The 23,485-nt window shown below is 44.4% G+C and overlaps 1 protein-coding gene across 2 annotated transcripts; it reads right to left on the reverse strand.

Annotated features, from left to right (window-relative positions):
* ZBTB44 (zinc finger and BTB domain containing 44) lies at positions 1-23,432 on the reverse strand. 2 transcript variants are annotated; one of them, XM_026039298.1, is made up of 6 exons: positions 23,356-23,432; positions 14,694-15,762; positions 12,905-12,989; positions 8,896-9,059; positions 6,947-7,247; positions 1-5,298 (listed from the first exon to the last, which is right to left on the reverse strand). In XM_026039298.1, exons 2-6 carry the CDS (start codon positions 15,709-15,711, stop codon positions 5,016-5,018), a joined length of 1,851 nt encoding a protein of 616 aa, XP_025895083.1. In that variant the 5' UTR covers positions 15,712-15,762; positions 23,356-23,432; the 3' UTR covers positions 1-5,015. The 2 variants fall into 2 exon arrangements, with proteins under 2 accessions (XP_025895083.1, XP_025895084.1); XM_026039299.1 differs by having other exon boundaries at positions 5,257-5,298; positions 7,164-7,247.
* Between the last annotated feature and the right edge of the window lie 53 nt (positions 23,433-23,485).

Raw genomic sequence — 23,485 nt, forward strand, 5'->3', positions numbered from 1 at the left:
CAAATAGGTTAAGTCAATAAACATGCCAAGTAATCTAGCTGGGGCCAGCATCAACAAGAGAAGCTGAACTGTGGATGAGATGACGACTGGATATACGGCTGGTGACCGGAGACTGGCACAGTTAAGGGGGTTTCACTGTTACTAAAATGCACAAAGAAGCCCAACAATAATTTAATTCACATTTTTGCTCCAGCTTCCCTCTGCCCCTCGCTGGGGTTCGCTGTAGGGCAGTGCCTAGAGGGGAGGCGCTGCAGGAACAGGGCAGGGAAGCTGTTTGTAACTCGGTGTATAGTCAGAATATCGCAAGATGCATCAGCTGAAGGGAGGGGGAAAATCCAATCTCCCCTCCGGGCGCTCCAGGAGCCCTCAGGAAGACTGTGGGTGCAGCTGCCCCGCGGGCCGGCGGCACCAGCACCCCATGCAGCTCTTTGGGTAGTGCAGATTTGCAGGTGAGACCCGTGGGACGCTGGATTATCGCGATACAACCCGCCCCGAGCGAGAAGGACCGTTGCATTAGGAGAAAAAATTCACATTTCTTTGATGCTCTGGAGCAACTCTGGGTGCTGGGGAGCTCTGATGTGGCTGAGGAGCAGCCTCGCCTGGAACCCTCTGATCTGCCATGGAATTATGTCCCAAATCGGAGGTGGGAACCCTCCAAAACCGGGTTCCACCTTGTGAGCAGAACTCGAACGCAATCGATCGGGATGAAAATTAGCAATTTTCCGTATTCCTGCCACGTGGAAGTCGCGGCGGATCTGGGAACAACGGGTGCTCCTATGTCTGCATTTCCTCCATCCCTGCAGGGTGCATGAAGCTCCCGTCTTATTTTGCATATAAACCACTTCATGGTTGGTCTGAGAGGGAGACCGCACGAGTCTCAAAGCTCTGTAGGCCCTAGGGCTGGAGGGGAAAGCCAGCAACCTAGGAGCGCCTGAAGCCCTCGTATAAAAACGTGAAACCATAGCTTAAAAACAAGAAAATTCCATCCCGCCAGGGACATATAGGGATCATCCTTTTATAAAATATATTTCACTGCCTCGGCAGCTATTACTTTTTTTAAAAAAAAGGTTAAACTCACACCTTTTGGACTCGAGAAACACGTGAACCCAGAACCGTTTTCCAAAACCTCGTCTACTCATCTCTCACTGTGAGAGATTGGCCATGGGTACCTGCGAGCCTGACAACTGAACTCCAACTGTAGCGGGACAGCGAGACCGTCGGGAATACGGGAGCCGGAATTCTCCCGGCGAGCGGGATTTGCTGGCTCTGAGCCCGATGGATTTTAAGGGGAGCTGGGCTAAGCCCAGCCTGGAATTACAGCCTGAAGCCAATCCAAGCCTTGGCCAAATCCGTAGGCGCTTTCCACTCTTTGTGGGGAATTGGGAGGTTTTTTAATTTTCCCCCCTTTTCCAACATGATAGGATTTTTCCCAAGGCAAGGGACAGAGCCACATGGGAGGAGGCCACGCAGAAGGGAAACACCCTCAAATCACCCTGTGAATGAACTAGAGACTGCTCCTCCTTGGAGAAACTGCTGCCAAGGGTCCTCCTCATGGTTATTTGGAAGCAATTCCAACTGACTGGAAGAGCTACATGCGTGATTTAGGGATTGGAGTGGTTGGTATATGGAGAGAAGCTGAGGGCTGGGATTGCTCAGCCTGGACAGGATCTCCTCAATGTGCACAAATTACATTTAAGCCTAAGAAAGAGAATTTATAAGAGCTGTCAGATCCTGGAACAGGTTGTCCCGGGAAGTCTCCATCTTTAGGAATGGCCCAAATCCAACTGGACAAGGTCCTGGGCAACCTGCTCTAGCTGAGCATGCAGGTCTGGATTGAGTTGATCTCCAGAGGTCTCTTCTGACCTCAACCACTCAATGATTCCGTGGCCCTATGGTCCTTGTCAAGCAGAAATATAGAAACATATTTAAAAAAAATGTTTTTTTGGGGGAAATGCACTGCAGAGATCAAAATCCTCTAATGATCTATGCTAGGTTTAATCTATCTAGGTTTAATCCCAAATGCAGTTTAAGGCAAGTTTCTTTTAGCTTAGTTAGATATCTACCTCACTCAATTAGGACTCCAAACACTAGCAACTGAACTGGTTTTAAGATGTTCTAATGTTTTCCATCTCTCCTGTGAAGAAGGGGAGCACTCTAGAGCACTTCCAAAAAGTGAGGGGGGAGAAACCAAATAATACTTTAGTTTGCATTTAGTTCTATGGGGAAAAATATGCATTAACTAGACACGGAAAAAAACATTGCACATAGGTGAACTGCAAAAAAAAAGGTCTATTTCTAAAAAAAACCAAAACTGAAAGAACTGTATTGTTCCTGCAGATGAACCAGATTGAAAAGTGAGAAAAACTGGGATGTTACACGGAGATTAAAGGGCTGAAAAGACATTGCAAAGAACAAGGAAACTCCTGACTCGCCTGGTACCAAGGTGTTAATGGCTGATGCTAATCATTTCTTTTCTAGGAAGAACAGATTAGAGCTACAAGGTCCCTGTAACTAGTTTTTTAATTGCTCTTTGGGATGCAGAAAGCAGCCTGCCTTCTGCCACAAATTGTAAAAATCTTCTAAAAACCCCAATAGGCAGAAATGTCTGTTCTGAATTTGCATATCTCATGACAAGTAGATTGTTTAGTAAAATATGTAATGGGAAAAAGAGGACCAGATTCTACCAAAAGATGATGTCTGTCTCTACCTGATCTTTGCATATTAATTCTATATGTTCTGGGACTGTCTTTTGTGTAAGTACCTTCTGCTGCAAGACTCAGAAAGGATTCTAATATACTTGGGAATATGTGTAGCACTTAGACTGAAAATGAAAATTGGATTTTTGAGTTCAGCGTCTTAAGATCTGCAATTCAGGATAAAACACAGCAAAAGGCATTTGCTTGTCTCGCTGGCTTCTCACTTATAGCAAGCAGAAGTGGGAGAAAAATGGTCTGTAAATTCTGCCCACGAAGAAAAATTGGACATTAGTGTCCAGTATATCATCCCAAAAAATGGATTTCTCCTCCAAGTCGTTTCAGACTTACAAACGCAAACATATAAGACTGAATGGCAGCTGAGAATTTCTTCCTTTACAGTGTGTTTCTAAAACACCCTCCAGATCTGGCAGAGAAACTTCACTCTGGTCATGTGCAAGGGACTGAAATGCTGACTGTTCTCATTCTATTTAACTAAAATGTGGGTTTTTTTTTTTTTTATCTAAAACACAGCGGAGAAAAACTGTTAAAATACTTAAAAGCCACTGAAACCCTTTAAGCTCTTTGCACAGAGCAATCAGCTTTCTTCCTTACACAAGTCTGCTATTGGTAGAAATGCCTGAGATCATCAGAGCTGCTTCAGCTCTCCGAATACGAAGTGATCTCGCAATAAAATCCGACTTTTGTGTCTTCTGCTGCTTCTGTGTGATTCCTTCTCTACCGGTTTCACTTCCTCCTCACGCCTGTGTAAAGCAAATCTGGGTAGAAAAAGGACAATTTACAAAGCAGACTCAAAACGACAGGAGTATTATCGTGCCTTTGCAATATTAAGATCAAGTCATATCTACTCTCTCAGTGGGGCGAGTGTAGGCGAGAGCCACTTGGCATCAACCACTGAGTGAACTTGAGCAGCAATAAACCCCCCCAACTTCCTCGTGTAATTCCTGATTTAGTTTGCAAAGTGGCCCAAAGGGCCTCGACAACACAGGAATGGCTGCTCCGAAAATCCCGCAGCCGAAATCCGCAGCCTTTTCTAAATATGGGAAAATGAAATTGCAAACCTTGCAATTTATTGCTTACTGGAGAGGTGCATGTAGCCAGAGGGATGGCTTTTAATAAACAAAGTTGGCAAGGATTTAAAATGTTTGGAGACGGGAACAGTTTATCATTGCTATATAAGCTTTTTGTAAACAACCCCCGGTGGGTTAGAAAGTTGGCCTCTAAAGAGAAGAAATTGCGTGTTTTGTCCAAAACAGACTAATAAAAACCTCAGAAACTCTACATGCGGGTGTATAAACAAAAAAGTGTGCAATAATACACAAAAGAGCTCATTTTCCCCCATTTGTAAGCTCCCTCTAGCTCACTTTTAGGGATTAGCAAAAATAACACTATCCATGATAGGGGGAAGTGACCGGGGCTGCCAACAATCTGGCCAAGGTTTAAGAATTTCAGTTTGAGAAAAGCTTCAGTTTTCAGATGTGGTTCCCCTTTTACAGAAAGATCCAGTTGTGAGAGGTTTGTCAGGCTTGCATGGCTATGCTAAGTGTCTATACGTTCCTATCAGCTCTTAATGCACCATTAGCCTTCTTTTTTTGACCACAGTAGGCAAATCCGGACAGGTTATTCCATCAAGCAGTTTCTAAAAGGAAGAGAAGAAGTAGGAAGAGCTGGCCTGACATCGCTCGGTTTGTCAAAACTGATTCATCTGAGATGACAAGGGACAACGTGTGTTCAAAAAGTGTGTGACTTTCGTTTCAAAGCTGCTTACCTGTCCCTAAGCCAAGGCTTGCAGGAAGCACTTTGAAAACCAGCAGGCACAGAGATAGGAAGTGTCATTTGATAAGCAGAAGATTAAAGCAATCCACTCGAAACTAGGCAAAACTGTTCAATAAACGGTTTCCAATGCATCCTTTTGTTTGTCATTTTAGAAAGGTTTCCTCTCATTTCTTTCCCTTAGGCAAGGGGTTGGCAGAACCAAGAGATACCTAAGGAGCTCTTCTAACTGTGGAAGAAGAAAGAAAGTGATCTGGATCAACTGGTTCTTCTTTAGAAGTGTATCATAGCTTCCATGACGTTCTGACAAGACCTTTTTTTGTGCAACCAGTCTTAAAGAGTTTCACAGAAGCAACCGTTCAGTCATGAAAAATAACTCAACATCTGCTGCAGTTTTCCGTTTCAGGCGTAGCTTACAAAGTAAAAAGGGAAAATCTCCCCACTTTTGTTTTTAAAAAAATTAAATTAAAATGTACAGGACCAAACACAGGCACTTTCCAAAGAACAAAACCGCAAACAAACCGTGACTTATTCGATAGTGATAGATGACAGCTCCGCTTTCGGAGGGTCACCCGCGGATGCCTCGGCAGTGGCGTTAGTCTTTGGCTGCTCAGGCCCATCTTCTTCCTTCTCTGCCAACCCACCCAGAGACCCCAAGGGGAAAGTGCTTTCACAATTCTGAGTCGACGAGACCTGGGAAATGACAGGCATTTGCACAGAAGAGTTGCTTTCAAAGCCATGCTCCCCTAGCTCATACTGCCCGAGGGTCTCCTCTTGTTCCTGGTTTAAGTAGTCCGGTACTAGGAAGTCACTAGAAGAGGGGCAAAGGACAGAAGAGAAATGTCATTTCTCAGATAAATACCCGATACATCAGTTTCTTTGCATCAGTTACACCGCACAAGATAGGTATTGCATTGCACAGAGAACAAAGAATCATTGCACGTTGCCCTAAGGTCATCACCAAGCATTAGAACCTGATTCTCATGCCCTAAGATCATCACCAAGCATTAGAACCTGATTCCCATGGGGATCCGAGGGGAATTTCTCGGAAGGGCCCTGTTTTGCATCTGCATTTCCCACACAGTAACTTATCATCTAGACTGGATTCCCACAATGAGAATGGAAGTTCACGTGGGGAATGTTGCGTGGCACTGGAAAGCTCCCTGGAAAAAAAGGGAGCACTCAACCTTCAAACAGAAGCTTAAGAGGAAGCAAAGGCTGTGCTTAAAGTATAAGGCACACCCATCATATTGCCATGAAAAAAAAGGAATTTCATTCCCTTCCCTGTGCCTCACAGCCCTCTCTCTGCACACCAGTTCTGGAACTTGCTCTTTTCAGTGATGGCCAAACGTTATCAAAAGGAAATCTGCTGAACTTGCTAGGAAAACTTCCACAAATTAAGGACATGAGGAAAATTAAATGTCTTTTGCAGATACTCACATATATATGCACATATATATATATATATACACACACACACCCCCAAACAAACCCACGTATTTATTCGCATGCTTTGGTTTGCCCTTGTAGAGTATTTGAAAACAGTAAGTTTTCTTCAGCCACCGTGGAGGTTCCCTCTGCAGAAAAGCATCCACCTCTGGAAATGCAAATTAATACTGTGCTCTGCTAACCTCATGTTTGGAAAACCAAACTAAAACAACCCCAAATCATGCACTTGAAGCTGACGACAACAACACAGTGCTTACCACAGCCATGGCATCATTTCTTAGCAAAGTTTTCACTCTGAGCTCTGGCACAAGTGCTAAGGGCCAGAACTACGTAAGCCCCCAGCTACGGAGCACTTGTACTTTTAAACAATATTCGCCTGGAAAAAAAATACAGTGACTGGCTTTCCTAGTTTGTTTGGTAATTCCTTCATTCTGTATCGCTTCCAAGAGGACCAAATAAGAAACTGCTGAACTGGTTTGTAGGGAGCAAAATATCACGTCTAGAAATCACGTGTGTGATTATTGCAGATGCTAGAATATTCGCAACAGATTTTGCTCTGCATTTCTAAGGCAAGTGTGGAGTCATGTCACCTCTCCATGGTATTCACCTACCAAATAAACACTTAAAATTAAATTGCCTGTGTGAACGAATAGGGAACATCTGGACCTTAAACCATTTACAGAACCCCACGTACAGAAGGATATGGCTTAAAACCATTAACCTGGTCACAGAGACTACTGAAAAGAGAAATAAGTAGCCCAGAAGCAGCTTCTACAGATCACTGGATTCTTCAGTGCCCTCACAGATCGTTTTTTTACGCTGCAAAACAGATATAACAGATAGTGGTGCAAGAATGAATTTGACTGGAATTAGCTGGCAACCTGATGAGAGGCACAGCAGGCTGCCCTGAAAGCAGGAAAAGATGATTTATGGAAAAAAATAAAAGGAGAAAAGGGAGAAAAATAAATCAAAAGCACGTTTCCCTGTTAGGTTTTTGCTGTGCACCTCACCTGCTCTGGAAGTAGTTTGCTAGCTCTGACGCTTCATGGTTCAAGCTCCGCAGGTGAACGATTAAATTCCCAGAGTTGGTAAACATGGCGCCGCATGTTTTGCACTCGTAAATCCGAGGCTTGCGGATAATGTGCCGGGAAACCCGCATGTGGTGTTTATATTCCCCGAAGGAAGTGAAAGTGGCACTACATATCTGGCACCGGAAACAGCGTTTACCTTCGTGCTTCAGGCGATGCATCTTGAGCGAGTAAGCGCGGGTGAACTTTTTCCCACAGCGGTCGCACTGAAATGGTTTAATGCCTGCGGAAGAGAGAGCGGACACGTTCCCGTCGTGCGCGCGGAGGGCGCCGCCAGCATCCCGGATTTGCAGCAGCAAAAGGGAGGCCCGAGTAAAGAGCCGCGTTAGGAAGAGGGTGGCTGGTTTGTTTGGAAATAATTAGCTATGATTACTCGGAAGCCAATAGGGTTTGTGGCAGTGTGGTCCATGTTTTAACTCTCACGCTGCTTTTGGAGCGTTTTCACGGATCAGGCTATGGTTACGGTGCTGAGACAGGGCTAAAATCCATTGGATGCTGCCGGCATCTCCAGCCTTTTGATCCCGCAAGATGCCTCTGCCAGATAGCCTCCCAACAAGGCACTTTTCAGGCTGCCCTTAATGGCAGCGTCTTAATCTGGCTGCCTCTGGCCCCCGAGAAGCGTTTTGGCAGCACTGCCCCTGTAATGCAGCAGGAATGGTGACAAAAGGGTGAAGTAGCAGCCTTTAGAGTGTGTGGGAACCCTTCAAAACACCAATTTTGAGCAGCTTGGCGTGACAGGCAGCTAAGATGTGTACGTTTGTGCCTCTCTTTTTCTTTTTTTGGCTCGTATTAATTTAGAAATGTCGGTTTTGGTTCATTATACAAACCAATAAACCCCTCAAACACACAGGCTTTGCAGCATGTTGCAGTAAGAAATCACATCCAAGCAGAACTGAAACCACTGGCAAGGGAAGAGTGACTAAAAAGTCTGAATCCCAGAAATCCAAAGACAAGACTAAGAATCTGGGACTGGAAACTCAATTCATACCAGAGATGTCAAGGAGGGAAAAAAAAAGATTTTCTTCAAAGGGCTGAATATGCCTCAGTCCCTGCAGGCTGTTAGTTTTTCACTCTGCTTTCCTTGTGTCCAAAGTAGGAGCTGAAACTTTAATTGGGACTTTTATATAGCGAAAGTTGCAGTTAAGGTTACAGTGAAACTCCTTTCTAAACATGTGGAAACAAGTTAATATCCTAAAATATTCCCCTGTGGATATGAAACTTTCCAGGCTTGCTGACTGTCCAAGGGCATCTATTTCTGCGTAAAGTTGGAGGAAAATCTCCTCAGCCCTTTGGCTTATGTGAAAACACTTTCAACTTTTGCAATATTTCAGAATTTCCTTTGCACTCTGTTTTCTCTAACCCCCCCCCCGGTCAGATCTTTCCCAGCCGTGCCCAGGGGTTGCCAGTGGTCACGTCAGCCCGAGTTGTGGCTATTTTGCTTGAAGGGATTGCACAAAAAACTGCTGCCATTGAAAGAAAATGATGCCTTTTGCTGCCTGCACTATCTCTAGTGGCTAAATTGGGCATCAAACCAAATAAATTGTTCTAAAATCCCCCCAAAACTGTGAGACTCAGAAGCCTGCGACATTCTTGAACCTAAGCATGTAGGATAAACAGTATTTTTTTTATGGCTGGGAGTCTCCTCTATAACACAGGAGACAATTACAGCATCTAAGAAGAGGTATCAATCTACACCACTTAATATAATAAAAAAGCCAATTATTAGACTTCCTTTCATCTCACATTTCATCATGGGAGTGATTTATAAAACCAACTCTTGAGTGTTTGGCAAGTGAGTGCAAAAGCAATGCTGCCCAGGGAGCAAACCTCAGTGGGGCTGTAGGATCAGCAATGTGGCAAGTGTTTCTTACCTGAGTGGATAAGCATGTGTTGCTTTAGGTTCTGAATGCGAGTGAAGCGGACCCCGCACGTCGGGCACTGAAAGGGTCTGTCAGGGCCGTTGGGGCTGGGTCTCTCCGTGCTGCTGGTGGAAGGAGCAATGTAGAGTTGATAGGGGTACTGAACGTTCTCCAAACTACAAAGAGAAAATTGGCTGGTTTACAAGAAGGCAGGGGTGAAAAACAAGCAGTCTTATTCCTGGAAAAGCGGGAAACTAGATGTGGGAGAAGGGAAAAAAGATCTCAATCAGTTCTGTTTCTGAGCTACAAATCTGACCTGCATCTGAAGTCTCATACTTTGTACATCTGATCAGAAACGGAGAATAATCTTTAATTTCTGTTTTTTTTTGGGGGGGGGAAAGGTCTGAATATCAGCTGCAAACCGAAATTAATTCTTTAGGTCTGAGCAAGTGTAGGTATTTTTTTCATATCAATGATGTACAGGCAGCAAATAGGCCCAGAGATGTAAAGAACCGAACACACTCAAAAGCATTTGCACTGTCAGTGGTATTTACAGAGGAAATTAAAATAGATCCATTTTTAATTTCCACCCAAGCTCATTGAGCAATCGCTGGTATCCACAATTACGTATTCCTAGGTTGAAAATATGGACCTAATTAATCGATACTCGCTTGTGATCTGAGCCAAGCCTGTGTGAATAGCCCGAGTGCTGCACTAAAGAAATAGCACAGAGGCTGCAACAAGGAATAATTTAACTTTCAAATAAGTTCCTTCAAACTGACTAATTGCTCCTGCATAGCCTCCAGCTGTAAACTGGTTAATGGAACTACACTGTGGGAACCCAAGTCCTCCAGCAAGGTATTTATTTCCTTCACTGAAGGGCAGAGTCAAATCAAAATCACCCTGCTGGTACAAACAGAAAAACATCAGGAATTTGAACTTACCTGGGACTTCCCTTCCTTGAGGAAGGAATAAAATCCTTAGGGTTTTTATTTTGGTTGTAATAGATATTTCAGCTTGCTCGGATCAGGCGTCACTGGCAGCAGGGATCTGCTCTGGCCACAAACATTCCCTGCGGGTGACAGCTACCGTGGCCAGAGCAAAGCAATTTTACTTCCCTAAATTCTAATGGATTAGACAGATATTGTAAGGAAAAAAAAAAAAAGAGGCAACTATGAACAAGAAAGGGAAGCAGCACTATGGGGACGGAGGAAATTAAAATGTTTCAGTTTTCTGTTAAAAATTCCTATTTTAAGAATAACGTTTAAAGGAAAGAAAATGGGAAACATGGGACTCTCCTGCTGCCAGTGACATCCTTACATTGCAAGCAGGCTGAAATACCTATTGGTGGCAAATCTGAGGACCTTAACGCAATGAAGAAATTACATTTAAAATACAGCTGTATTTTCTCTCCCCTGCTTCTTTCCCCCCCCCATATATTCACTTAACTTCCCATGACTTGCAATTTGCATGAAATGCGGGACTTAAGATTTGAATTTGTTTAATTTCTAGCAGAATTTCTGCAACAGTTAGATGAAATGGAATTTTAAACATTTTAATCAAAATACTTAAGCATTTCACTTGCATTTGTTTTTCTTTTCACAGCTTATAAACATAACCAACTCTGCAGAACTAAATGCTGGCAAACACAACCACCAGTATGCTCTAAACTGGGTCTAAAAATGTCCTCTCCTTGTAAATGACACGTTTCAGAAAATGGAGGGTCTTGTTATATTAGACCTTACAAATCTTTTAGATTTTAGCCTTTGCAATTCCTCTTTAAATGGGGATTTAACAAGGCAATCCAGCCAAAGCCGAATTTTGTATCTGTATCCCAATCCAAATGTGAAAAATGAGTGAAAAGATGTTAACAGAAAGGCCTGTTAAACACTGCACAATGTACATGTGACCTCCTCTTTGAAACTAATTGATTATGGAGGAGGACCAATTAATTTTGTTAATTATTTAACAAAGAGAAGGAAGAAAGAGTGCATCCTGGCTTTTAAAATATTTACAGTTGTTTCCACAGTGAAGAGAGTGTCAGATTGAGAGGCTTTTGGATGGACTATTGTTTTGTGTTCGGAATACATATAAGGTGACTGTATATTCAAATATATGGGGCTTCCAATCTAAACCTGCACTGGCCACTCAGAGCCAGTTATGACATTTTGAGAATTTACAGTAATAAAGCCATGCAAGCTGTGGGACTTAAATGAAAATGCTTTTAAAAACAGGCAAAAAAGGGGATTTTTTTTTCTGCAAAGAGGGATTTTTTTCTGCATCTGGACGATAAGTTGATTGGGTTTTAATTTGCTTCAGCTGCAGCTCGATGCTGGCCCCTATTCAGGATCCTGCATAATCTCATTTGCAGATAGGAGGCCAAAACGTCGCGGGGAGAAGGTCGGGCCAGATTTATCTGCTGATGCCCCCATCCCGGGCTGGAAATCGGAACCAAAGAGTCAACAGGCTCAAGGGGCTGTCCCAGCAGAATGTGCTGTCCCTTCCCGAGAGGCCTGCACACACAGGCATGGGAAAAACAGCTTTTTAGGCCAGGAAAGCACCATTTTACCTCTGTAACTGCTTTGTGGCACAAGTCTTGTCTTCTAACTTCCATTGAAGCTTATAAAATAGATCACTTGCAGGAAAATCTTAGTTCAAGAGTGCACATTTTTCATAAATGCACATTAGTTCCCTTAGTATTATATAAACAACGCACAGATTGCAGTTCATTTTGATGATGTTGCTTTTATTCTGAAGCTAATTATTTTCCAATTTGGGCATAAACCAGGGCAAATAGAGGGCTTTTAGTGGGAAATTTCACAGTGCATAAAAAGCCTGTATATACTTGGAATTTTCTCGGCCACTTTTGTTGAAGTTCTGCAATTTTAAGGGAAATTTCCCAAATTATCCACCGCTGAAAGCTCATATGCAACTTCAGAGTTACAGCTTTAAAAAAAATGGGATTAGTTCTAACGCAACAAGTGCTTCTGTTATCAATCAAAACTCTAAGTGCTGGATATTATTTTTATACTGCGGTTTGTACAATAGCAGGTAGCAGGTGGTGAAAATCTTCTTTGTCGCACACAAACTCTTTTCTAGGCAGTTATTTTCCCTCCAGATTTAATCCTACAATAGGGCAGGTTTCAGACAGAAATGGCAGGCGAGATTTTTGGAGCAATAAAAACGCAGCTCCTGATAGTTATCTCTATAGGGAGTTTCACTTGACACAGTTTCTGGAGTAACTCCCAAAGGTTCATGCTTCTTATTCAGACCTACTTGCCTACCAAAATACACCATAAAAGCCAGCTTGACAATAGTTTATACGTTTTGCTAACAAAAAGAAGGGCTAGCTATACCCCACAATAGATAATGCACCACAAAAGCAAAGCCGTAGAGATTAGATCAATTTTGTGCACCTTCGTACGTGCAGGTACCAGAATTATGCACATCTTTGACCAAGCAGAACAATCTTCGTTCCACCTCCTCTCAGCCAGCTCATAAATCACTCATCGCAGCCCAGCAAAAGGCAGCTAAATATTTACACAGAATGACAGGGCACCTTGGTAAAAGGCTGCAAAAAAGCTGCACGCTCAAAAGTTTGGGAGAAGATTTAAGGCTGGGTTGCCTGGTCTGTGGTTTACGGCAGGGGAGAAGCCAAGCCCAGGTACATGTTTTGATTCTGTTGCTTTTGTGGTTTTGTGTCAGCTGTAGTATGCAGGCAACAACCACACCTGCTTCCCAACAAAGCTTTGCTGTTTGTTCATAAAGAGTGGGGAAGGAAGAGCCAAAACGGGGCTCTCTTTCGGCACCGGTGTGGCCGGGAAACGTGCGGGAAATGAGAAGCAACCAAGAAAACGGTGACTTTCAGCACCTACGTTTTTCTAAAGCAGCTGATCCTTTGGGCACTGATTGTTCTGTGATCAGCACAGAGAATTTCATGTAAGAAGAGCTGAATATTGTGAGGTTAAGGCTGGGCAGGTTGGTTAGAGCTCAGCAGGAGGAACCGTGCTTTGGTACGTACCGATCATCGTCATCTGCGTGAGCGTTGGCGCCAGAGGTGCTCTGGAGTGTGGGCAATCCCTCCGTGACACCCTCATCTATTGAGCCTAGGCAAAGGACACAACAAAAGGCAATTTAATACAAAATAAGGGTCGCAGGGTGAATAAATACATATAGAGTGTGCTCGAAACTGCTGCCTGACACTGCTTCCTGAATAAGACTCAATATATGGCAAATATTTGGCACACCTAGAAAACGAAGATCATCTATGTCAAATACAATGAGGGCTTTCCAAGCATACCCAAATTAACATCATAAAGACAAATTACTTTTACTTAAAGGGCGCTATTTCATGAACAATGAAGAGTCCAACCTTGCTGCTGCCAATTGCCTTTAATTTTATTTCTAAGGCTTCACTTCTCGAGTGAACGTCGCTAACAAGTTATGAAAATATCTTCTCAAATGTGCTTATTGTTGTTGCCATAATGACTTATTTATGAAGGCCCGTGCCATCTCTCCCTCCCTATCATAAAGTACTGCAAAATATAAGAAACTGCAAATGAACAATTCTTGAAATTGCCCCAAAAGTGAGCAAGAGCTCCCTGTAATATCAAAAAGCAGCAACGCTTTTCTAAATGCACTGTAAAACACTCAGATAAATATATGCAATTATATAAAGAAAATACGTTGAGGGAAAAGGAAGCCACATTTCAACATAGCTTTCTGGCTCCATTTACTGTTCTTACACTACTGAATGAGGAAATACATCCTTGGGAGGTGAGAAGTACTTTCTGAGATGCAAAGAGACTCTTATCATGTAGTTGCTATGTGTGAACTTGTATGAAAAAAACAAGAGCTTTATTTCCCTTTATGGCAAAATGGCAATAAAACCTATTATCAAGACAGTTAAGAATGTTATGCAAAGAACACTACATAATAACTCCAATTTATTCAAAGACAAAGAACAGATTAGCAGGACTTAGGGTCCGTATCACTTTTTCTCGCTGTCGCCTTTTTAAGGAAGAACAAGCTGTATTAAGATCCTCAGTAAGAGGCACTTGAGCATTAGGAGATAGATATATATATATATACACACACACGCATAGTATTTAGTTTTATACTGCATTCCCAGCACAACCAGATTGATTAAACGTTCGCCTTCTGTACGGCATCCCATTAACCAGACAAAAACAATAACGTGGCCTATGAGGCTACGTTTATTTATTTTGTATTATTCGATTTGTTTTATTAACTGAAGTAGTTTTTCACATAGACATCATTCCAGCGAGCGCCTTCCCCGTGCTTATGGCTCTCGAGGAAAAGAGGCTTTATTAGGAATCTCTCAGTAAACAAACCCGCCGCTGAGCACAGGTCAAGCCACTTAATCCGAAGCAAAAGAGCTGAGCTGTGCAAAATTTGGGTAATTAAACTACAAATAATGTCAAGTGTCTCTCTTCTGACTTAGGAACACGGTGCGCTCCGAGCAAGGAGGAGCAACCTTTAAATATTAGTTATTAATAAACAACGGGCCGGTTTTTATTAAGTGAGAGAGCCCCAAACAAGTTTCAAGTTGTGTTTCATGGAAAAAACAAGTCGTGCTCGGCACTTGGCCGGGTTTGAGAAGCATCTTAAGAGGCAAATGCGACAGAAATGGAAAGATTCTTAGTATTATGACTTTGGGTTTTGTCTGGGACATTTAGATGTCAGCGCTCCCCCATTTATTTTGCAAATCTTACTATGATTACACAAGGTTTTAGTCTGGCGCAAACACGTCTGTCTGCGCCAAGAGCCAAGCCCGGAACGGGTCGTACCGATAGAGGAAGACTGGGGGCTGATGAGCAGATCTTCCTGAACCTGCTCGCTGCCAGGGACCGTCTGTTGGTCACTCAGCGAGCTCTGGGACGCGCTGACGGGCTGCGAGACCTCCTCGTGCACCTCCTCGTCGCTCAGCCGCTCCACTTTGACGCGCACGTCCTCCTCGATGACGAGGGGCGAGCTGCCTTTGGTGCTCTCGCAGGCCACGTAATCGGAAAGGCGCCGGGTCGCCTCCGAGGGGCCGGGCACTTCCAAAGTCCTCGAGTTCTCCACCTGCTTCACCTTCTCGGACTGAAGCCGTCGGTCAATTCCAAAGGGAAAAGTCCAGGGGAAAGCTAAGGAGGAGTCTACAGGCTGGCTCCTGGACTCGGGGTAGGAAGTGGAAGGGTTGAGCACCTGGGGGGAGCTGGTTTGCGTGTTGCACTTGAGCGGGCTCTCGGGGGACATCACGATGTAGCTCTTGCGCTTCCTCCGCGACTCGCGGCACACGGGGATGGTTCTTTCCACGACGCTGCACTCCGAGGACACGGGGGACAGGCTGCCGTCGCGGGACGTGAAATTGCAGTTGGCGCCGCCTTCCTGCCCAGCGTCCAGCACTTTTTCCTGCTGGCTGTTGGGCGTATTCCACAAAATGCTCGACTTCATGAACTCGGAGCACGTGCTGGCCACGCTGAACATCTGCATGTAGCTGGCCGCAGCCAACACGTCGATGATGTTTTCGGTGTTAATGGATAGTGTTGCTGTGTAGGCGTATTCCAGGAGGGGTATAAAGCCAGTCACCGTGACGTGGTGCAAGTCTAACACGCTCTTACCCTCGTCTTCAGCTTGACCGACGAGTTTGGAGCGGAAGAAGTCACTGCAAGCGGCCAAAACCACCTTGTGTGCCCGGAAGATCTTGTCCTGGACACGGATGGTGATGTCGCAGAAGTGGCCGTCGTTGCGAAGCATGTTGAGCTTTCCCAGCATCTCCTGGCTATGGGCAGGGGAATTATGAGTAAATGTTTTTACACCCATCTTCTCGCTTTTGGCTAGCGTTCTTTCCGCATGCAAGAGATCACAGGTGTCCTAAAAGAGAAGGAAAACACTCCGTTACTCACGTTAAAGCACCTTTCATCTCTGAAAGCAAGAGGTAAGTGAATACATCATTAAAAGGCTTTTCCACTGCAGCAGAATACTCCAAGGTTGCCTTTCTGTGTCTTTTTTAGGATCCAGCCTGCATCATCAAGTGCCTGTAACACTAAAAAGAAAGCATCTTTGCAACTATCACCTGTGCAAGAAACCTGGTTTTTATTATTAAGATCATTTTCTGGGCTTGGGAATCGATTGCTCCTGATTCTTGCACACTAGGGACTTTGCTGAATGATTTTTAGGCGAAGATGACGTTGGTTTGGATCTGCTTAAATGTGCAGGAGCGAGCAAAGCTCTCGGAGCAGGTTCTTCCCATTACCCTCCTGCTTCCCTTTGCACTTTATGGAGTGATTTAGCACCAGACTGCATAAAAAAAGTCAGAGCTGAACTGTGAGAGTCATTTGGATTTCAATAAAATTGCAGGCTGCTGTAGAGGAAGATGTTAAACTCAGTGAAAAGAGACACCTTGACCTCAAGAGGCATCAAAGATCCAGGTTCCGAAGTGCCTCGTCCCGCTTCCCTCTTCCCGCCCGCCTCTCCCCTCTTCTGGCTTCCTTTCCTTCTCATCTCTTTACTTCCTTGACCTTGATCTGGTTACAGAATTTAAAATACAAGAAGGGAAGCCAGGGCTTTGCAATACATTGATTTAACTGTGTTACAGTCCCGCCTGCCACAAATGTGGGACGTTGCTGCCTTGGGACGCTCGGATAAAGTGACTTTCTCCTTCCTTCCACTGACACCGTTCAAACAAGTGGCTCTTTTGGTGTGGAAAGGACATGTATGCACCTTATTTTCCAAAAAGCTGGCAGATGGGGAAAAATAGCAATTTCTTACATTTAATAAGGCAGTAAGAGCTTAAGCATTCAGGTTTTTAAATGGTTCCATTCCCATTTTTATCATCTCTTGGTGGCCTCGGGCACTGATATAGACCTGACCTTTAAGGACTTTCAAAAAAATTAGCCCGTGGTTACTGTTTCAGTTAAAAACAGTTATGGGTTCATACAGACTAGAGCTCATCTTGTTTTGCAACGGTGATTAAACACTTAGGTCAAGTTTGGGTGCTAAGGAATGATAAACACATGAAAATGTATATTATACTGTGTAAAAAGGACACCAGAAATGGAAATTTTTGCTTATGTGAGCAGTCTACTTTCATATACTTGAGATATAGCATCTTAGCCAGCTCTTGCCCTTATGTTAGGGCTCAAATCATGGTTTTTGTTACATGGTGCTTAGAAAAATCTTGTTTTTTTTTTTTTTCCTGGGACAACCCTCTACACATGCAGAGCCTGTTCTCATGGAAGAGAGCCTCTCAGTCTTGAGGACACTCCAGCAGCAAAGCAGCTCACTGATGACGGGAAAGGGAGCTCTGCACCAGGCAAATCTCATTCTGACGCCTGGAGCTGGTGAAAGCACCCAGACAATGAGCAAGGTGCCCAAAGGTGCAATTTATTCTACAAAACAGCTTTATTGTAAACTGAGATCATAGGGTCAGCTGCAACACAATAATTTAGGAAGGATAAAATTAGAAAATGGTTACAAATTTTTACATATACATTTTAAAGGAAGGATGAGAGAGCAGGTAACAACCAAAGACTTCTCTCCTCTCATGTATGATAGCGAAATCCTGACTATTTAGCCAAGTTTGCATGAGTAGAACCTCAAAATTTCAGTGTTTGTCACCACCTTTGTGCAAGGTGATGTCTTCCACCTCCCGGTGGGTCCTGAATCTAGAAGGTGTCAGAGCTCCCAGCTATTTATCAATCCTGCATCATTTAAAACACACATACTGTGTTGGGCCACTGTGCCCTAACTCCTTGAGCCTTCTGTTTCGTTTGAGCAAGATGAGCCCATAAAAATCACTCGTCCTCCTCATTCACATGCTTGCAAAGGTCTCCAAAGTTCTCCAGTACAGAACTTCACATCTTCACTGGATCCTTTAGAGACAACATCTGTTTGAAAGCCCCAAAATGTGCTGGAAATCAGAGAAAAACCTCTTCCAACCGCTGCAGCTGGCAGAATTAAGTCATTTGCCCGCGCAGAAGGGGTTACAGACACCAAGGCCACATCCATAAAGCCCAAGAGGAGCCACATTCCACCTTGTGCAGCTCTTCATTGTCCTTTCCCCATGAAAGTGATACTTTTGGATATATTCTTGTCCCTCATCACCTCTAATATATATATATATATATATATATGGCCTATAGGACCAGACTTTCTTCTGATCCATCTCAAGCTTGCAAGAGAGTTTAACCTTAGTGCAAACCTGTATTTTTTAAACAGTCCCATTTTGTGGGATGCACCTGCCAGAAAGTTTGGCAACGCTAACCCCGTATTAAATTCGTCCCCAAATATTTAGTGCTGAAAGGCTGATTATTTACAAACATGAAGACGTTCTGCTCTGTCAAACAGCAGCAGTGATGCATACGCTGTTTGTATATAACTGTGGGAATCTGGCAAAGTGAAGGCAGGCTGAAGAAAAGGAAGAAGGAAAAGTAAACAAACAAACAGAAAATGGGATGCCACCTGTGTTTACTGAAGGTAAAGTGTGCCAAACTAACTTGATAATGCTTTTTTTTTTCCCCCAGAAAAAAAAGATAATGCTTTTTTCTAAGCATTTTCAGAAAAAAAATGCCTTATTTTTCCCCCTTCAGATTGGCATTTACTGGGGAACATTTTAAAATCTAAGCCCCAGGATTATATGATAGGGGGTTAACAACAGGCTTCTGCTATGTTCTGGAAGTTAATTAGTTAAAATTGACTACGGAGAAAGATTTTAAAGCATGACCCAGAGCCTAACCAGACTATTTTAATACCTCATTTTTGCCAGGTATTTGTCTTTAACCGCCTTAAAGTTTTTTTTTTTTTTTTTAATATATGTTTTTTTCCTCCCCCTCAATGCACCAGCCCCTTAACTTGTCTGTAAAGAGGTCTGTAAAAATGATCTTTTCAGATCATTTGACTTCACCAGAAGAATTTCAGATAAAAATATGTAGCAGCTAAAGGCAATGCACACACATTAGGTGCTAATCAGCAAGGTAGTTCTTAATCACAAAATCTAATTAAATAAAGAGATTACAATAATGAAGGCAGTAGAGAGGAGTGTGCCATACATAAACTGCACAATATTCTGACTATAGTTTTATGCTATGGCATTTTTTTCCTTTTAAAGTCTTGTTTTCTCTAGCTATGAGTTCCCTCCAACTTTCAGTCAGAATATTTGAAGTTTGAATATTTTGCTCCTCTACTGCAAAGACCCCAGATATAACTTGTTGAAACTGCAGTATAAAGTGTGAAGTTTATGCTAAGGAAGTCCCAGTTTAAGTAATTCTTCCACGTTGCACGAATAATATGTGCAAAAGCAATAGCTGGAAAAACACAAGTTAAACATCAGAACCGTCTAAGTGCTATGAATTGCTGAAAAATATCCATAAAGCACTTTTATTTGTCACATGGAAGCAACCTCCTATTTTCAACTAATTCCAGAAAGCTATTTTTTTCCCGTTTTTGCCATGGATACCAATAGCATTTCAGTCATCGCTTTCAGAAGCTCTTGGAGCATATCAACAAATTCAAAGAAAAAAAACTACTCGAGCCAACTGCCCTTCTAAACTGCTAATAAAACCTCCAAAATCCCCAACTCCTTTTTTTAGGAAGTACCATGTGAAAGATATCTGAAGGAAAGCAGCATGTTTTGTGCCAAAATATTGTGGCATAACTCAAGATATCCCTAGTAGCACTACTGCAGAAGACAAGAAATAACACTTTTCCTTCGCTTTTATTCCGGATTAGGAAGTAAGGGTTGCAGCTTGATCCATGGAATGCAGGTTAATGAAAACGAAGGCATTTTTTTCCGAAGCACAATGCAAATTTGAACTCTCCCCGCCGCCGCAGTAATGCCGGGGGGAGGAGAAGCCTGTGCTGACAAGCAGCGGGGTGGAAAACCTGTGCAAGGAGCAAAGGGGATGGAGGCCAAGTTGCTCGCTGTGGAGACCCCAGGAGGGAAAGGAGAGCGGAGACCCCAGCCAGCTCGTCTGGGTGTCCCCGCCACAGGGCCAAGCAGCCACCTTCGAAATGGAAGCGCCTGTAAAGAATCCCCAACAAGTCGGAGCAAGGCAGGAATGTGGTTGTGTCAGCGCCCTTTTACCCTTCATTTTCCTAATAACTCAATTATGGAGGTGAAGCTGAATACCCAAAAAAGGAGTTCTTCCTGGCCCTGAAAACCCTTTTATTTAGCCACAAGCAGGTATCAGATGACCAGTGACAACGCAAGACTTTCCACTTCCCATGTATGCCCAAAGCCCAGCCTGGAGGAACCCTCTCCTTGGCCAAGGCTGGGACTAAAGGGATTTTTGTTTTCTTTTTAACCTTCTTTAACCTTTTCACTAACATTTCCCAGCAACTGCCCTGAGCAGGTCTTAACATGGCTCTTTACCCACTAAAAAAAATAAAGTCACTAAAGGAAAAGCAACTGCAGAAGCTCCTAACAACATAAATACCTTAGTCAGAGCAGTAAAATAGCTTTTGCAGCAGGTTCACTTGCACTTGGGGATGTAAAACATTACAAACACACACACTAAACGCTTACGTTAGTTTCACAGATGAGCTACAAAGTGTCCATTTAGAAGTAAACATCCCTTGGCACTCTGAAAAAACTGCCTCTATTCAGTCTTTTTTGGGCTAAGCGAGGAAACAAATGTTCTGGTCAGATCGACTCAAAAGTAGAGCTCAAAAGGGGGGAAAAGGAGATACAGAACAGCCTCTGTAGACAGATGTACTAAATAGACTGGGAGAATTCAGCTTGGAAGAAGAGAGAAAACTGAGAACCCAAAGATCCATAAAATTGCAAATGAGGCGGCAACTGGAAAAGGATCCTTTATTCTCCCTCCTAGTACAAGAAGCAGGAGGCACTCGATGGAATTACCAGGCATCAGGTTTAAAGCAAACAAACCCAGGGAATCTTTTTGCACAAAACTTGGGGAATTTGGCGCAGAGTAGAAACTAAAAGGGGTTTTTATCAAGCTCAGGGTTTGCTCCCCATCACCTCATTTAGGCGCCTCTATAAAGCAGCACAAACATTTGTTTTCATCCCGTGAAACCATTAGAAGAATCAACTTGAAACCCTAAGCAAGTTAAGAATAATGGACTGCAACGTTTACTTAGTCTAAGCACACAACCATTTAATTTTATCTATTTGTTAAAAATGGCATCTTTCAAGAAGCAAGCATCCAAACTGCGAGGCATGTCGGCTTCTACTCCCAATGTATCCTTAAGCAAATCCATGTTTTCATTATTTTTACTGCTTACAATGGATCAACTAGACACTTCTACACTGAAACGCTGTTGGGGGTGAAGGTGGTTCTGTCCCTGCCATCTCGCATGACACTTTTTCATGAAGTAATTAAATCACAGCCACTTTCTGTCCAAAATTGATGTCCTGTGAGACTGGGAGCGAGCCCTGGGCATGCTCAATGTTGAGAATTCCCCCAGTCTGGCTGTAGGCACGGTTGCATAATTTGAGCCGGGATAACCTACTTACCAGTGGGCAAGACAGGAATATGTCAACAGACATTCCGGGGATGTCAAGAGACATTCCCGGCGCCGTCACGTACCGGTGTAAGCGTCACCACTTTGTCAAAGGGTGGTTTTCTTGTCCAAACTAGCGGTTTAGGCTGTATGAACAAGCCTGCACAGTTGCAAAAAATACAACTTCAAATGGGCCGCCTTCAACTGGGTCACGGGATACAACCCAAAATAACGCTTGGACACTCGTCCAACTGCACACGCAGGGAAAACTGTATTTTCTTTTGATCCTCTTGGCGAGCAGTTGAGCAGACCCTCCTTCCTAGCAGCTCCCTCTTCACTGCGGACACTACAGAACGAAACAAGCCCTTTTAAACCCTGCCAGGGTTTATGATTAACCTCCTGTTGCAACAAAGGTGGCAGGGATTCAGTTTCACTTGCTGACTTCTCTTACATAGCAAAGGAGCAACACCTAAGGACACTCCCCCCAGCAACCTCATGGTCACAGAGAGGGAAATTCTCCCAGCCTGTCAACAAAACGAGGGAGAAACCCTTGGCGTGGGAAATAAAGCTGCGATCCTCCCTTTCCATAAGTTATTATCTGTGTAATATCCACCTGGAGAGACAAGTGGGGCTGGGAATGCACCAGGCAAGGGACAGACTGGAGGTTTTGCACCAGTTAAAGCCTAAGATTAAAACCAGCTGTTTAAATCAAAGTAGCCCCTAGGGAGACACACTTAGAGCACTATAACTCCGGTTATAACCCTGGTTTTGGGTATAAACAGCTTTACATCAAGGAGGTATTTATATCGGGAGGGCTATAGGTAGCTTGCTCGGCTATATTTTCTTACATAGGTGCACTTAAAACTGGGCACGATCCCTGCGTTCATCCCATCTTTGATGTGCGTCACCTGCGGATCTCAAGCAGGGAAAGCGGCGCATTTTTGGAAGGAAAGCCCATAAAACACCCCTAAAGATGGAGGGATGCCACTCAGCACAGCCACCTCCACACACCTGCAAGGACAAGGCTGCAGAAACCCTCTCCCGGGAAGCACACGGTGGGAATACCTGCTCCGGGAACACAGAAACATCGGCACATATCCACCTGGGAATGGCAGGATACCCTCTCCAACAAGTCCCATGGAACAAGACAGGGAGATGGGTTGGATGTGCTGCCTTTTAGGCTAGAAGATGCTATTTGGGGAGGAAATAACCCCAGCAACCACACACACTGATGGTTATGTTGGAATACAGCAAACTGGAGGCAAAATAACCCTGGATGTGTGGACGGAACATGAGGCAGCTTTGGAAGATGCCATAGGGTTGGGTACAGGTGAGCCTGGCAGATGGGCAGGGAAAAAGCAGGTGGTAGAAGGGAGGAAGGATAAAAACATTATATATATGAATAAAAAGAATAAGCATAAGAATAAAAGGAAGGTGCAGCGAGTTTCATCTCCCAGCCAGCAGGATTCCCTCTCTGCCTTCCATGCATAAAAGGGAATAGAATTAAAAGGAGGGCGGAAAAGGCAAAAGGGGACAGCGGGGAGCCCTACGGGACACAGCAGACAAAACAAGTTCCCTCCTTTTCCCGAAAAAAAAAAAAAAAAAAAACCCTCTATAAATGCAGGGGGAGCAGCAAGGTGTCCCTAGGGAAGAGCAGCGGCAGCTCAATTCCCAGCGCAAATTCCCTCGGGAATGCAACAGGCAAAACCACGATTTCCACCCAAAACGCGGTGGGGGGTGGGGAGCAGGTGACACGGTCCCGGGGGATGGGGTAAATCCAGCAGCCCCCCCCCTTGCTCTTCATCATCATCGTCATCATCAGGGCGCTCGAGGCCACGCGGGGAGGCCCCTCGTGCCCGCGCCGCGCGCGCCCCCGCCCCTCAGGGCGGCCAACGGCCGCTCAACGGTCGCGGCGCCAACGGTCGCGGCGCCAACGGCCGCCGCGCGCGCGCCCCCGCCGCTACCGCCCGCTCCGCCCTGTCTCCGCGGCCCGGGCCCGGTTACCTGCGCTCGGCGGGGCGGCGGGGAGGCCCGAGCCGCCCTACCTGGGGTCGCGCTGGGCCATGACGGCGACGGCAGGACGCGGGGGGGGAGGCCGTGGCCGCCTCCCCCTCAGGCGGCGATGGGGGAGGAG

Source organism: Nothoprocta perdicaria, unplaced genomic scaffold (genome assembly GCF_003342845.1).
Source record: "Nothoprocta perdicaria isolate Ctin4 unplaced genomic scaffold, notPer1 scaffold_228, whole genome shotgun sequence".
NCBI lineage: Eukaryota > Metazoa > Chordata > Aves > Tinamiformes > Tinamidae > Nothoprocta > Nothoprocta perdicaria.

Excerpts from the sequence above, each read along its gene's own strand:
- ZBTB44 (XM_026039298.1), bottom strand. The coding sequence starts at position 15,711 with ATGGGTGTAAAAACATTTACTCATAATTCCCCTGCCCATAGCCAGGAG. Across the intron at positions 12,990-14,693 it reads CCCCCAGTCTTCCTCTATCG|GCTCAATAGATGAGGGTGTC; the intron begins GTACGACCCGTT and ends TCCTTTGCCTAG. Across the intron at positions 5,299-6,946 it reads GCAAACTACTTCCAGAGCAG|TGACTTCCTAGTACCGGACT; the intron begins GTGAGGTGCACA and ends CCCCTCTTCTAG.